This window comes from Myxocyprinus asiaticus, chromosome 17 (genome assembly GCF_019703515.2).
Source record: "Myxocyprinus asiaticus isolate MX2 ecotype Aquarium Trade chromosome 17, UBuf_Myxa_2, whole genome shotgun sequence".
NCBI classification, from domain to species: domain Eukaryota; kingdom Metazoa; phylum Chordata; class Actinopteri; order Cypriniformes; family Catostomidae; genus Myxocyprinus; species Myxocyprinus asiaticus.
The window spans coordinates 20,497,332-20,513,416 of NC_059360.1; the positions used below are offsets into that span (position 1 = coordinate 20,497,332).

General features: G+C 39.2%; 1 protein-coding gene across 2 annotated transcripts in view; it reads left to right on the forward strand.

Moving 5' to 3' along the window:
* The window catches only part of LOC127455510 (kinase D-interacting substrate of 220 kDa-like), a 92,724-nt gene that overhangs the window by 70,122 nt on the left and 6,517 nt on the right, over window positions 1–16,085 (forward strand). For both annotated transcript variants that reach the window (XM_051723470.1, XM_051723469.1), the window contains 5 exons: window positions 3,246–3,478; window positions 7,142–7,252; window positions 7,873–7,929; window positions 13,196–13,225; window positions 15,831–15,968. In XM_051723470.1, coding sequence (XP_051579430.1) covers window positions 3,246–3,478; window positions 7,142–7,252; window positions 7,873–7,929; window positions 13,196–13,225; window positions 15,831–15,968 — 569 coding nt within the window. The remainder of the gene's footprint in view (window positions 1–3,245; window positions 3,479–7,141; window positions 7,253–7,872; window positions 7,930–13,195; window positions 13,226–15,830; window positions 15,969–16,085) is intronic.

A 16,085-nucleotide genomic window follows, 5' to 3' on the forward strand; every position in this document is an offset into this window, starting at 1 on the left:
TCCTCCTCTGGAGTCAGCACTGCCTCAAGTCGCTACGAGCCACTCCTGGGCGACCTCAATACTGCAGCGGACACGCTGTCACGTCAGGTTACCCTCAGGGGAGAGTGGAGTCTCCACCCTCAGGTGGTCCAGCTGATTTGGAGTTGATTCGGTCGAGCACAGGTAGATTTGCAAGATTCTTCCAGGGAATCCTCTCACTGTCCGCTTTGGTATGCCCTGACCGAGGCACCTCTCGGTATAGACGCGTTGGCACACAGCTGGCCCCCTGGACTACGCAAGTATGCATTTCCCCCAGTGAGCCTACTTGCACAGACCCTGTGCAAGGTCAGGGAGGATGGGGAGCAGGTCATCCTAGTAGCACCCTACTGGCCCACCCAGACATGGTTCTCGGATCTCACGCTCCTCGCTACATCCCCCACCCCCGGCGAATTCCCCTGAGGAAGGACCTTCTTTCTCAGGGACGGGGCACCATCTGGCACCCACGACGAGACCTCTGGAATCTCCATGTCTGGCCCTTGGATGGGATGCGGAGGACTTAAGTGGCCTACCGCCCGTGGAGGAACCTGTATGCCTTGAAGTGGCATATGTTCGCTAAGTGGTGTTCTTCCCGACGCGAAGACCCCCAGAGATGTGCAGTCGGATCGGTGTTTTCCTTCCTGCAGGAGAGGTTGGAGGGGCGGCTGTCCCCCTCCACCTTGAAGGTGTATGTAGCCACTATTTCAGCTCATCACGATGCGGTAGATGGTAAGTACTTGGGGAAGCATGACTTGATCATCTGGTTCCTGAGAGGCGCTAGGAGGTTGAACCCCTCTAGATTGCGCCTTGTCCCCCCCATGGGACCTCTCTGTAGTCCTTCAGGGTCTACGGGGAGCTCCCTTTGAGCCCTTGGAGTCAGCTGAGCTTAAGGCACTCTCTTTGAAGACTGCCCTCCTGACTGCGCTCACTTCCATCAAGAGGGTAGGGGACCTGCAGGCATTCTCTGTCAGTGAATCGTGCCTGGAGTTCGGTCCGGGTTACTCTCACATGATCCTGAGACCCCGACTGGGCTATGTGCCCAAGGTTCCCACGACCCCCTTTAGGGATCAGGTGGTGAACCTGCAAGTGTTGCCCCAGGAGGAGGCAGACCCTGCCTTGGTGGGTGTACCGCTTGCGCATAGCACCTTTCCCCTCCCTTGAGGGGAAGACGTGCGCACTTGACTCCCAGTAGTGTTCACAGACCGTGATCCCTGGATGACTTTCCTCCTTAGCCCTGTGGCAGTCGAGTTTGCAGAGAAACTCTCTGCCGGCTCAGTGCCTAAGTGCGCTAATGATGCCCTGTACTGAGGTTGGTGCTCCACATGCGATGATTCCCTGAAGGAAACCCCACGTGATATTTTTCGCAAAATTGTTTCCCTGTCAATAAACTGCGTCTTCCTTGGGCAGGGGCCCCTCTGCCCCCGGTCGCCATGCTTGTAGAAACTCCTCCCCCTTTGGTTAGGACCTACCATGGGACCTCTCCACATGACATACTTCCGACAAGGCTTGGTAAAGACCATGTGACGTATTTCCACTCAAAATACCCCCTCCCTTCTTTTTTGGGCGGGGTGTGGTCTCCGCGGTGTCTTCCCCTTGGGAGTGACACCCCCCCGACGTAGACACTTAGGGCTCCCAGTCAGTTAACAAATTCCACTCTTTTTGGGGAGAAAAGAGAAGGAAAAGAGGCCTCGGCTGGGCTAGCCTGTCCACCTATTCGTTGGGCAGTCGACTTGTTCCTGAAGGACTGTTCGATGCTCATAAAGATCATTGGGGGAGGTTACGTGATGGCCAGGTGCGCTGGCTACCAGGCACACAGCAGTCTGCCCATCACACACCGCCACTTCACGTAACACCGTTCAGTTAGTTGTGGTGTTTTGTATAGGGACCCCTAGTGTCACTACATCGACACATCGTCGAGTGAGTGACAGATAGGGAACGTCATGGTTACTTTCGTAAACTCCGTTCCCTAATGGAGAGAACGAGACGTTGTGTCCCTTTTGCCACAACGCTGAACTACCTGCTGAAATGGCCGGGACCTTATCTCGGCTCCTCAGCACAAAACCTGAATGAGTTTTTGCATACCAGCTCCTTTTATACCCGTATGTCCGTGGGAGTGGCATGCAAATTCCACTCGCCAATTCTCATTGGCCTTTTAAAAAAAGATCACAGGTGTTTGGGGCTCCCAAGAGTGACCCCTAGTGTCACTATATCGACACAACATCTCATTCCCTCCATCAGGGAACGGAGGTTACGAAAGTAACCATGACGTTACATATTGTTTTGTTTTCTTCCCCAATAAGGAAATATGTGCATTTTGACAGGAAAAGAAATATATATAGAAAAATTTCAGCACTTCCAAAATCTGTGATTAATCACGATTAACTAAAAAAATAATAATAATTTGATTAATCGCAATTTAAATATTTTAATCGACTGACAGCACTAGTCTTTAGATAAGATTCTCTTTAATTACTACAGTGAACCCTAACACAAAGGCTAAGAATAATAATATTAATAATAAAAACATTATTTATTTATGATTTTGCTAACTTCTTTGGAAAGGTTTTCCCAAAGTATAGCTGGGTAAACCCCCACAAAGACACTCTGCATCATTGTGTGCATCAGAGCTGATATTATCACTGATCACATGATAATGGTCAACTGTGCTGTGCTTTGAGACAGCAGACGTTGCTTGGCGCAATGTGACAGTGGACTGCGCGATAAAGCTTCCTTTGTGAAGCTCAGAGAGATGAGTAAGGTCCCCATTGTGTTCACCTCAGGAAGTGAAACATTGCTGAAGTTCCATGAGATGCTTATTTTTTGAGTCACCCAGACAGACTCACTTGGTCTGCCTGTGTGACTCAGAAATTATGTTTTTTACTAAATATATCTTGACTTATTATTTTGCTCTGAGATGTGATTTTAGGGTCAAAGGTAGAATGGGTTTCTTTGGGAGCTATTTCCCAAGTTTATTCTTCTTCTACATCTATTATTCTATTGGGAAAACTCAGTGTTTGGTCATCAATGTTTTTCAAAGAGAATCAAACCACAGAGGCTCTCTTTTCTTGCATGTAACTTGAAAAAAAAAGAAGCCTCATTTGGCTGAATTCGACTGTGAGTGGGAGTTTTTGAATGCCTTTAATGTGCTGGCCAAGATTCGCATCTAACTTTTTCTCCTACTCTTTCTCTCGGTTTCTCCATCTTTGTTCCTCGCTGCTTTTAATTCTCAGATGTGCGAGATGCACGCGGGCAGATGCAACTTGGAGGAGTCAGCTATCCCACAGTGCTCCTGCAAGATGCTTCGGCCCAGCCGCAGTCTGCGTTTGGGCAGCACTCTTTGGACTGCTCTCCCACAGGCTCTTTCCCTGGTTCTTTCCCCTCTGCTGGAGTGCTGCCGCCTGCCCAGCCACACAGCAGCTACTTCAGTGGGCTTACCGGCCCCCAGCATCCCTTCTACAACCGGGTGAGACTCCGAGACATTGGTTATTGTGTCTAGGCAAAATGCACATGTGGTTGACAAGGTGCTGAAACATATCTGTGCTGTTTCAGTGCTATAAATCATATGGACATAAGGGCATTTAAACAAAAGTTCACTTTAAAGAATAGATTTCACATGGACTCTATAGAGTCATCTAAATCATATGGACATAAGGGCATTTAAACAAAAGTTCACTTTAAAGAATAGATTTGACATGTACTCTATAGAGTCATAACAACAACAAGGAATGAGGCTATGCATAAAAGCTTGCCATTTAAAGCTATAACCCTATTTGTTTGCCTTTTCACATTATTCATTGTATTTTATTTAACCTCTTCAACTCTGCGGACCTGCAGGTGGGCCCAAAAGGGGGCGCTATGTCGCAAAAAAGTTTATGCTTGAAATGTTCAAGTCTTCGAATACATAAGTCAGGCATATGGGGTATCATTTGAAAAACCATCACTCCTGCATTTATGTTACATAAAATAACAAAATAAGGCCTGAAAACATTTGTGTCGCAAATCAGCGCCACCTAGAGGTCATGTGGTAGAAATATTAATATGAATATAATAGTCTTTCACATAGCACTTAAATAGACAAATTATATATAAAAAAATGAAAGCTCTCATTCTCAGGAATGCAACTGAATTGTTTATTTTGTTGCCCTAATATCAAGTTCGAAAGATTTTCAAAAGAATCACAAAGTGAAATATGATGTCTGTAATAAATTAAAATTTATCTGAAATAAGACTTCTAATACAAAAGTATTTTTATGTGCCAATCACTGCTGATGTGAGCCCCAAATAGCTAAAAACATTATATCTGCTTTTATCTTAGAGAGTTTTCTAAAAAATGAGCCATTTTCACTTGTCTCTGAGCTTGCTTGTGTGAATAATCCAATGTTATATCTTAGATGTCCAGAACAAAATATGTGGTTCAGAAGGAAAAGCATGCTAAACAAATCATCGTAAATATATGTTATTGACTATTGACAATAAAATGTTATACATTTACATTTAGTCATTTAGCAGATGCTTTTATCCAAAGCGACACACAAATGAGGAACATAGCAAGCAATTTGTCATACAAAGTTCAACAACATCTACAGTGTTTTACTGCCAAGCTCTGCAACAGGTAGCCAGTGGAGTGAAATCAAGATTGGGATGACATGATCCCTTTTTGACTGATTGAAGACCTGACGTGCTGCTGCATTTTGGACCATCTGCAGTGGTTTAATTGTGTTAGCTAAGAGGCCAGCCAACAAATCATTACAGTAGTCCAGTCTTGAAATGACCAGAGCTTGGACCAGGTGCTGTGCAGCATATTCAGACAGAAAAGGTCTGATTTTCCTGATGTTTTAGAGTGCGAATCCGCAAGACCGGGCAGTTGATGAGATGTGGGCGGTAAAATTAAGATGGTCATCTACCTCCACTCCCAGATTCCGAGCTGTTCTGGTTGGTGTTAGTGTAGTTAGTTATGTGTAGTTAGTTATACATCATCGCAAAGGGGAGGATCTCAGATTAAGCTTCTAGCCCACTTTGAGGCCGAGATATTCGATGAAACAATGAGGGTGGTGCATGTACTGAAAATTAGACTGAATGTCTATGGACGAGCACATCTGTGAGGGCTAAAATGTGTTAGAGCACCACCTACATTCCAGATTGGCATTTTGTGATGGAAGGTGATAGAGGAAAAAAAAAAACAATCTAGTACCTGCTGCTATCTAGTGGAATAAAATAAGACTTTTTGGAGGGAGCTGCAGTGAACAGAAGATGTTTTTATTTTTTTATTCTATTCATCATAAGATTGTAAATAGAATATTATTTATTCTGAAAAATTTTGACCAATTTTTGGCAATTAGACCACAGTATGTGTAAATGGTGAGCTTTTAAATTTAAGTGAGAATTTAAATTTGAGAAAAATTGCAGGCGGCAGCTCAAAAATGCCCCAGAGTTGAAGAGGTTAATGTAAAATTTTATATTTGTGTATTTTCTTTGGAACGACAATTAAAGATAAAAATGTCTTAAGTTCGTCAGTTATCGTAATTTTACATCACAAAATAAATATCCATGAAGTTGATGATGTTTATAATGTGTTGGATTTCAACGGCCCTTTTAAACAGCAATATTTATGTCAATATATTTTTAATAAAACATTTAAAGTGTTTAAAATCCCATGTGAGGACTTCCCACAGGAATCATTGAATCAGTGTTTTTAACTACACTGGTGGCCAAAAGTTTGGAATAATGTACAGATTTTGCTCTTATGGAAAGAAATTGGTACTTTAATTCACCAAAGTGGCATTCAATTGATCACAAAGTATAGTCAGGTCATTACTGATGTAAAAAACAGCACCATCACTATTTGAAAAAAGTAATTTTTGATCAAATCTAGACATCAATCCGACAACTTATCCTTGAGTAATCATGCTAAATTGCTAATTCAGTACTAGAAAATCACTTGCCATTACATCAAACACAGTTGAAAGCTATTTGGTTCGTTAAATGAAGCTTAACATTGTCTTTGTGTTTGTTTTTGAGTTGCCACAGTATGCAATAGACTGGCATGTCTTAAGGTCAATATTAGGTCAAATATGGCCAAAAAGAAACCCCTCTCTGTAGAAACTTGTCAGACAATCATTGTTTTGAGGAATGAAGGCTATACAATGCTTGGAATTGCCAAAAAACTGAAGATTTCATACAAAGGTGTACACTACAGTCTTCAGAGACAAAGGACAACTGGTTCTAACAAGGACAGAAAGAGATGTGGAAGGCCCAGATGTACAACTCAACAAGAGGATAAGTACATCAGAGTCTCTAGTTTGAGAAATAGATGCCTCACGTGTCCTCAGCTGACAGCTTCATTGAATTCTACCTGTTCAACACCAGTTTCATGTACAACAGTAAAGAGAAGACTCATGGGTGCAGGCCTTATGGGAAGAATTGCAAAGAAAAAGCCACTTTTGAAACAGAAAAACAAAAAGAAAAGGTTAGAGTGGGCAAAGAAACACAGACATTGGACAACAGATAATTGGAAAAGAGTGTTATGGATCTTAACCCCATTGAGCTTTTGTGGATCAGCTAGACTGTAAGGTCAGGTGCTACAGGAAGAGTGGGGTGAAATGTCAACTGAGTATCTGGACAAACTGACAGCTAGAATGCCAAGTTGTCATTGCTGCACGTGGAGGATTTTTTTGATGAGAACTCTTTGAAGTAGTTTAAGAATTTTTTTCAAATTGTAATAGTAATTTTTTCACGTTATTAATGTCCTGACTATACATTGTGATCAGTTGAATGCCACTTTGGTGAATAAAAGTAACAATTTATTTCCATAAGAGCAAAATCTGTACATTATTCCAAACTTTTGGCCACCAATGTAATTCACTGAAAATTTGAAAATTTTCTGGAAATGATTCGAGCTTCACAACTCTATCTACCTTTTATGTCAGTTAATTTTATATTGCTAACAAAATAATATTGCTTTTATCGTAAATATTCAATATATATTCCAGCCCTAAAAATAAGGTCAACCTATTTATAAGCTCTCATGTGTGTTTTACCTTTTCATTTGAATATTTTGTGATTCATGATCTGATCCTGATCCATCAGTCTCTGAGTATTTGTCCACGTCTTCTCTCCATTTTAATAGCCTTATTTCCCTCATCATGTTTATCATCTGCCTCGCTATTACCCAGACAACCCCCATCACGCCCCTTCACGCCCACCTACTAAACTCCATATGGGCCCCAGCATGGGACTAGTAAGTACACTGTCTGCCAAATGTGTAGGCAACAGATAGACACACACTTTTTAGTGCTTAGTGTACTGTATGACCACAATAAAGTATTTTACTGTATGTCTCATGATTCTATATGTAACTCCCTTTTTTCATATGCTTCTAGTTTCTCGTGACCTCTTAAACAGCCGGTGGCTATTAGGTTATTTTTTTGCACGCTACACTCTGAGTGCAATGTTGGGCTCAGTGTCTCTGTGTAATCACAGTGAATTTAAGTTAATTTTAAAAGCCATTTTTATATATAGGCCTTGTTCTATAATTTTGTATCTTTTTATTGTTTACCCTGAAGTCCTCTTTATAATGTTAGTAAAGTGTTTTACACCAAAAACAGTCATAATCCAGTACCTTTAATACTTCTGTATGAAAAGGAACTCAGTTATGATTGGCTAATGTCTTTGTATGGGAAATAAGTAATAGATCCCTCCCACTACAAAGTATATGACCAATGACCATTTTTCCTGTCAATCATCTCCCCTGCCCACACTAAATTTCCATACTATAGGTTTGTGGGTTTGTGTTCTATAACTGTCTTTTATCCTCTGGTTCTTCCCTCTTCTTTCATTTGTACTGTGCCCCTTCATCAGGGTGTAATCAGAGAGGACTCCAGTGAGGGTCTTCCCTCTCCTACATCCACCTCTATGGTAAATTTAGCAGTGTGTATGTATGTGTTTATATATGTGCATACAAGAAGCAGTAGAGCCTTTTGTTGCTATGTTGACTGTGAACACATACACACGGACACATACTTATTGGGGGTGCAACGGTTCAAATTTCTCAAGGTTCGGTTTGTATCACGGTTTTAGGGGCACTGTTTCGGTATGGTTCAGTATTTGCCATGTTCAGCAAAAAAAATTATTACTGCCAAATCCAAAGTAAGAATACTCTATTTGGTGACAAACACTTAAACAGGTTTGCCCTTAATAAAAATCATTGTTTTACAGTAACCATAGTTTAACTATGGTATTTGTAGTAAAAACATAGTAACTACAAAATCAAGATGGTTACTGTCATGTTTACAATATATAGTATAATCATGGGTACTATATGGAAACTACAGTATTACTGTTGTAAAACCATGGTTTTATGCCTGTCCGAATTAGCAGTGAGTGCTTGCTTAAAAACAGAAGGGACTGTGTGCAGTTTTTGGCTCATCTGCGGCTCTGTGCGCACCACGCGCTATCTTTCCCCGGTGATTTCGGCCAGTATACAGCACTCGCGTCGAGCGATGTCTGCAAACAGTGCCTATTTTGTAAAAAAAAATTTGACCATCACTGTTGTAATTGACTGCAAAAAGGAAATGTTTCCAGACAGGAGACCTGAATAACACAGGGGGCTTCTCTGTCAGTGGCTCGTTTTCTCCACTTGCCATTTTCAACTACACACAACGCTCGCAGTGATGTCATCAAGTTGACCCACATGAAACACAGGCAGAGCGTATCCATCTACAGATCCATTCAGGTGCATTAGCAGAGGTTGTAACTGTGCGTGTCTATTTGATGCTTTTTTTCTTCACAAAACTTTGTGCTCCAGATGCGTCATTAAACTTAAGGTGAACCACGGTGCCAATGCTTCCTGAACTGTGGGTGGCGAACCGTACAGTTCGTTTTTTTACCGAGAACCGTTATACCCCATATACATATATACACTCATGATGCTGGTGGCATGTGACACTTGATTCTCAAGAGGGGCCAGTAGCTGTCCTATCTCTGCCTGTATTACTTAAGTCCTTATAGCTTGCACTGAAACAGTGAACACTGAATAAATCGTATAATACAACTGAAATCCTTTACACAATCTGCTGCTGGATCACTGCATCTATTTTGCATTTTGACTTTAAAGACTTGGGAAGTAAACTTGCAATGCACCAATGTAGAATTTAATTCAAATGTAATTTATATATGAATTAACTTGCCAGTTAAAAAGGTAATTTTGTATAGTTTTAAAGCTTAGAATCTGTACTTTACAATTCATAGAGGCATTAAGACCAAAAGTGTACAAGTGCTTTGAAATTTCCAGACAAATCAAAAGTGTTCAGTTTTGATCATTTATTAATAATTTTGCACTGCACATATGATTGTAATTGGTTAAAACATCAAACTGATCAAATAGCATGTGTCATATGTCGTTGAAAAGCTCCCAAAGAGTAGAATACAACCAGCCTATTTGTTACTCACATACAAAAATATAGTGAGTAATAGCTAAGTACATGTTTTTGACATACATGTAACGTGCAAACAGGTGTTTCTTATAAGCTGCATTTTCACTTATAACGTCACGAAAAATAAACAAAATACAATATCATATAACATTACTTAGAAGAGGGGATTCCCATTAAAACAAGCCCATGCACAACAGCTCGGATGCATAGATCATTAGAAAATCCACACAAAGCATAATGTGCTATCTGGCTAAAAATACATTAGCTTTCCTGGATCAGATGACTTCATCTGATATGATGTAGTACGTTGTCCAGTGTCATGGAATGCTAAACCAATCATATTAGGATTCAGATCGCTGCAACCAGAGGTGAAAGTCATCCAAATATGGGCAGAGAGGATCATTCACTCTAATTACTTATGGTCACCACTAGATGGCACCAAGCACATGACACTCAATGATGGCTCAAATGGCACAGAATGGAACTGGATGAGATCTCGTAACTCGTGTTTGCATGCTTTGGAGGGAGAGCATACATTTAGTAATTAGTTATTTTGTACAATTTTTTTCAAGTTTTATTTGTTTGGAGAGACTTTTGGATAGGATCAATTATTTTCATAATGCTATAACTTTTGATTTCTTTGTCGTATCAACACAACATTTAATTCAGTTACAGGTGACATGATTGGAAACAGAGCTACCTTATTTACACCCTGAGATATATAATGTCAAATCAGAAAAAGAAGAAAAATTTTCATTTTTGACTCGTTTTGTTTGATTTTTCAGCAGTTTCTTAGGCTTTTTTTTTTTTTATCATAATCAAATTTTTTGTTTTTTTTTTGTTTACGTTTTCTTTAAAATGATGCCAAACAATTGACCCTCTTTTTTTTTTTTTTTTTTTTTGAGTTGTAAATCCTTTTATTTTGGATATGCCACTGAAACAGGAAATCTTTAAAAACACCTTCAGAGCTTAAAGGGTTAAATATTGTGATTATATCATACCAATTACATCAGTTTAGACAAATTGTATCGGCCTATCACATATCACCAATATTGACCAATGAACCCTTGGGTAGATGCCATATTGAATTTTATGTGGATGAAAATAAGGCATTAAGGGACAGATTTACAGTCTGTACAATGGCATGTACTGAACAGAGTAAGTTAATTATTTCTCTAAAATTGTGATCAGATTACTAATTACTTAAGTTACTTTCTACAACGCTTTTTACAAAACAAATTTGTTTTTCCCCTCAACAAATTCCAAATAATGTCTATAGTTCCTCCTTGTTCATTGTTGCCAGGGTTGAGGAGTAATGCAATACATGTAATGGGATTATATATTTAAAATACAAAATATTAGTAACTATATTGCACTACAGTTACAATTTAAATCGTTGGTAATCAGAATACAGTTACATTTAAGAAGTATTTTGATTACTGAAGAGATTACTTTGCATTTTATTGTAATTTGTTCCATTTTATATTTATTGTATTCAGTTGGAAAACATTTATCCATATAAACGATGCGATTCAAAAAGCATTTGAATGGGGTCCTGGGTAGCTCAGCAAGTAAAGACGCTGACTACCACACATGGAGTCGCAAGTTCAAATCCAGGGCATGCTGAGTGACTCCAGTCAGGCTTCCTAAGCAACCAATTGGCCTGGTTGCTAGGGTGGGTAGAGTCACATTGGGTTAACCTCCTCGTGGTCGCTATAATGTGGTTCTTGCTCTCGGTGGGGCACGTGGCGAGTTGTGCGTGGATGCCGCGGAGAATAGCGTGAAGCCTCTCCGCGGTAACGCGCTGAACAAGCCACGTGATAAAATGTGCGGATTGATGGCCTCAGACGCAGAGGCAACTAAGATTCGCTCTCCGTAGTGAGTCACTACGCCACCACGAGGACTAGGAGCACATTGGGAATTCCAAATTGTGGAGGAAAAAAAAAAGTAGACAGAGCAGACAGAGAAGTCTGAAGTAAGTTTAGAGCAGCAGAAATAGAAATAAACCTTGTGTTAATTGTCATGTGAACATTTAGCTTTATTTTACATGCACCTGTTCCCAGGCACGATCTTATTTTTTTTTATCAAGAAAAACCATATTAGAACATTATTTATTTTTTCTCTGGTAAGACCTTTTATGTAAGAGCAAAAATGTTTTTCTTAATCAGAATTTTTGTATTGTTTTTCTGTTTTATCTTGTTTTAGAAGCAAAACTGCATAAGATATTTAGGCTTTTTTCAGAGAATGCATTTTTAACATGTGTATTTTGTCTTACTGTACTGCCAGAGTTTTTATAGTCAAAACAAGAGATAAAATCTACCAGTGCTGAAGAAGTAATCCAAAGTATTTAGATTACATTACTGACCTTGAGTATTCTAACAGAATATGTTACAAATGACATTTTACACCATGTATTCTGTAATCTGTAGTGGAATACATTTCAAAAGTAACCCTCCCAACTCTGATTGTCGCACACACTTTAGCTGTTGCAGAAATGCAAACGGCATACATATGAGCAAATGAATTCATATTTTATATTTTAAGTATTTTAGAAATATGTTTAACCCAAGAAATGTTCTTTAAGGTAATTACCTTAATTGAAAGTCAGTAACTGTAATCTGAGATTACGTTTTAAGAATTTACACTAATTTATTGGCTAAAAAGTAATTAGATTACAGTAACTAATTACTTTGTAATCAGATTTCACCCAACACTGAAACTGATTAAAGGTCCTAGATCACATCTAATTTTCAAAATGTGTGTTTTCTGGAGTGTTTTGTCTACTGAAAAATATTTGTAAAGAGGTATTTTCAGTGTTTCGCCTGAACAGTCAACACCAATTTAAACAAAAGTACAACCCATTGAGCAGACTGAACCTCGTTTTAATTTCCATTAAAAAAAAAATATGGCGCTACTCTGATAAATATGCTCACCAATGTATTGTGCATCCCTACTTATCATCCCCCAGAGCCCACCTACACACATTTGTATGTCAGCTTCTCCTGCATGTCTCCATTAATGCACCTCTACCCTGTCCGTCTTCCCCACTGATTGCTTGAGTCAAACCCTGCCACTGCTTCTTCTTCATATTCTGCCCTCTTTCAGCTCTGTTGTTTGCTCTTTCGCTTCTCCGTCATTTCACTCCATCTCTGGTCTGTCCCCCCATCGCTGCTTTGTTGTATATGGTGTGAAAGGCTGCTATCAGAGACTGGCTTGATGAGCATTAGCAGGGCTGGGATGTTGCGCTGAATGAGGCCGCTTTTATCAGCAGAGAGAGCCGCTTCCTTTAGCAAACATGTATGTTTCCTCCTCCCCACCCCCTCACGCTAATTACACTCTTATCGCCCTGCTCTTGCCCGGTTCTAACACTCACCCATCTAGGTGGGGCCGTTTTGGAATGTAGCTTCTTTTTCTCACCATCACGAAAAGTCTGTCCGAGTCCTCTCTGTTTCTTTTTTTCTCTTTCTTTCTCTATTCTGTCTTTTTTATTATTCAGTCTCTTTGCCATTCCGTTCTTTCTCTGAAATGTTGGTTCTTTTGAGTTGCCCCTTCTGCGTAATTCTACTCTGTAGGTTGACTTGATCAAATAATTTCTGTCAAATCCACACAGGTTGGAAGATGGCATAAATTATTTTATTGTGTTTATATCAGTTTGATTTATTGATTTATAATGATTTTAAGCATGTGACCTAATCCCTCTTTTCCTTTCCCCTCCTTGATTCTTTTTTCTCTCCTTTTGTGACTCCCAGATCAAAGCTCAGCCCTTCAGTGTGAAGCAGGTACAGACATTTAAACCCTTGTCTTTCTCATATTGTTTTCTATGTTTTTTAATGTTTTTTTTTAAAGCCTCCCTCACACTTGGGCTTGCCTCACTTCAAAACACGGAACAAGATGGACAGCTAGTTTTGTCATTGTGATATTTCAGTTTAAGTGCACTTTGTTTTTTTTTGTTTTTGTTTTTTATTTGAGAGCAAAATTGTTAGAAAGTCATTACAAGAAGATGACTGTATATTCACTGAAAGATGTTGTATTTATTAATGGAATAGTTGACTCATAAATGAAGATTCTGTCATCATGTACTGACCATCATTTCATTCTTCTGTGGAATACAAAAGGTGTATTTTTGAAGTATATTTGCCCACTCTTTTCCATATAATGAAAGTGAATGTGAATGAATACTGTCGAGTTCAAAAAAGGACAAAAAAGCATCACATAAGTAGTCCATATGACTTGTGTGTAAGCTTTTTGTGAAGAAAATAATAAAAGATTCAAGCCATTATTCACTAATAATCTTGCCCTCTGCTGTAGCTCTTAAATGTGCGGTAAGAATTTTTTTTCTTGGGAAGGTATGCAAAACATTTCCTACTCCCTGAAAGATATTAATGTATAAAGTGTCATTAGATATCTCATAGTATTGTAGTTGCAGCAAATTATGGAGGCTTAATGCCATTTTTATGCCATGTTGCTCATAACAGTTGTCAGTTGTGGGTGCTATTTTGCTGCTGTTGTTTTTGACAACAATAAAACTCATTTTGTATCTTTGGAGTGCAGGGTTTTGGAAAGAGGGGGTGTGGCTAATCCAATGGCTCAGCTTGTGGAAATTCCAGAATAGCTAAAATCGCTTACATCACCTTTAAATCATATCTTGTGCCAGTGACGTCAAACATAATTGGTTTTCCTGAATCTCGTGAACAGACCTCATTGATGTCAAACCTCTAATGGTGTCATACTTGATTTGAGAGTTATAATTATTGTGTTCTATTGAAGAAAAAAAATCATACGGGTTTGGCACGACATGAGGGTAAATGGTGATAAAATTAAAAAAATTTGGTAAACTGTTTCTTAACAGGCTCCACCTGATTGGCTGTTTTCTTTTGTTCTGAAATTTACCCTAATCAGGTCTCAAGGAGTAGTTCACCAGATTTGTTCTTCTTTTTGTATTTCTTAGTAAGCATACCTACTGATGACGGATAGGATTACTTAAGCGTACATATTTGAGGTGAATACAATTGCTGTTAAAAGCTATTGAGAATCCCCATCACTCATTTTGTGAATAAAGAACATCATCATCTCTCATCTCTTTGGCTACACGTAACTGCAAACATTTCCAAAGCAAGTTGACCCAGATTCACAGGCCGGTCTTCAATGTGCAAAGCACTTCCATTTTACGTAATGCCAATGCCAAGCCCTCTATGGAGTTAACCTCAAGGCCCCAGTAGATTGAAAGGAGCTACTTTAGTGTTTAGCTTAAGATTTCATGAGAATTTCAGTGATATTATCACTTATGGACTACTACACAGCCACTGAGTGCATATACATGATAGGCGCCAAAAAAACCGCACTGACCACAACTTTGTCATGCTATACATTTAGTGAGGTCAGACATATCACACGCAAATGATCAACAGCCAACTGGGTCACTTCACCAATGAAAAGTGGACCAGTTTTAAAACATTGTGGCTTACACCATGTTTATTCTGGATGTGAGCCATATGTCACAACACAAAAATGTTGCTACCATTATAATAAATGAAGCTGTCTACATTGGAAGCGCCTGTTGTAGTGCATCACGATGGGCTTTATTAATGCATAAATTATTACAATTAAAATTATTAAAATTATTTTTGCTTTTTAAACCATATGTAAAGTATACAGTTGTATCATTATATATAAGTGTTTCATTATTCTAAAATAGCCTATCAAATTCAGTTTATACCCTTTTAATACCATTGAATGTATAGCATAAACCCTAAATTCACTCATTTTACTATTTCTGAAGCTTGAAATGTATTGGTTTTGTTAGTAATCATTCTGAGGTGAGGTAGATCCAGCAAAAATTTTGGGTTCCCAATACTTTCTGGGAATGCTAGTTTTTGGTTCTCAGAACATTCCCTTAACAGACACCCTAACTATATGTTTTGGTTAGCCAGGAAACTTGTTTATTAACAGAAAATTCGTTTAAGGTTTGGTGAATGCTCTCCTAACATCGCGACTCAACGCTTGTCACTTGTAGTGTAGATACTGTGTTCGACAATCATACAGGCCATAGTTTAAAAAGACAGTCACCTAATGAACATTGAAGGAGAAACTGTACAATAAGTAACTCTGCAAAGTTGTGTAATGATGGCCTATGTCCATGACATCAACAGACATGCATTGTTTCTTCACCCATGGCTGCTCAAAATACCTCACTCTGTGGTTAAGTTCAATTTTGGTTACTTCGTTTTATGAAGAGCATGCTGCAGATAAAGCATGGCTGCTGTGCCTTCTTGAGTTGCACTGCTTTTGCTAGGCATTGCTTTTACTTTTCTGATGCCTTGCTATTCCAGAATGCATTATATATTAAAGGAATAAGTAACTAGTTATTGCTTTTGTTCATCATAGGTCTCTGGTTCTGGGGTTTCTAGTGGGCCTCAGGTCCTCCTCAGTTCCCTGAGCATTGAGGGTGTGTGTGAGAAACTCAAACAGATCCAGGGCCTGGACTTTAGCATGCTGGATCAGTACATCAGCACAATCAAAAAGGTATGTACTTGAGAAGTGTACTAAAATGTGCATTAGGAGGTATTTTCAAGTAGTTTCTTAGCTATAACTATCCAATCATGATTTTTTTTTTTAAATGACGCATTTGAGGTGGATAAT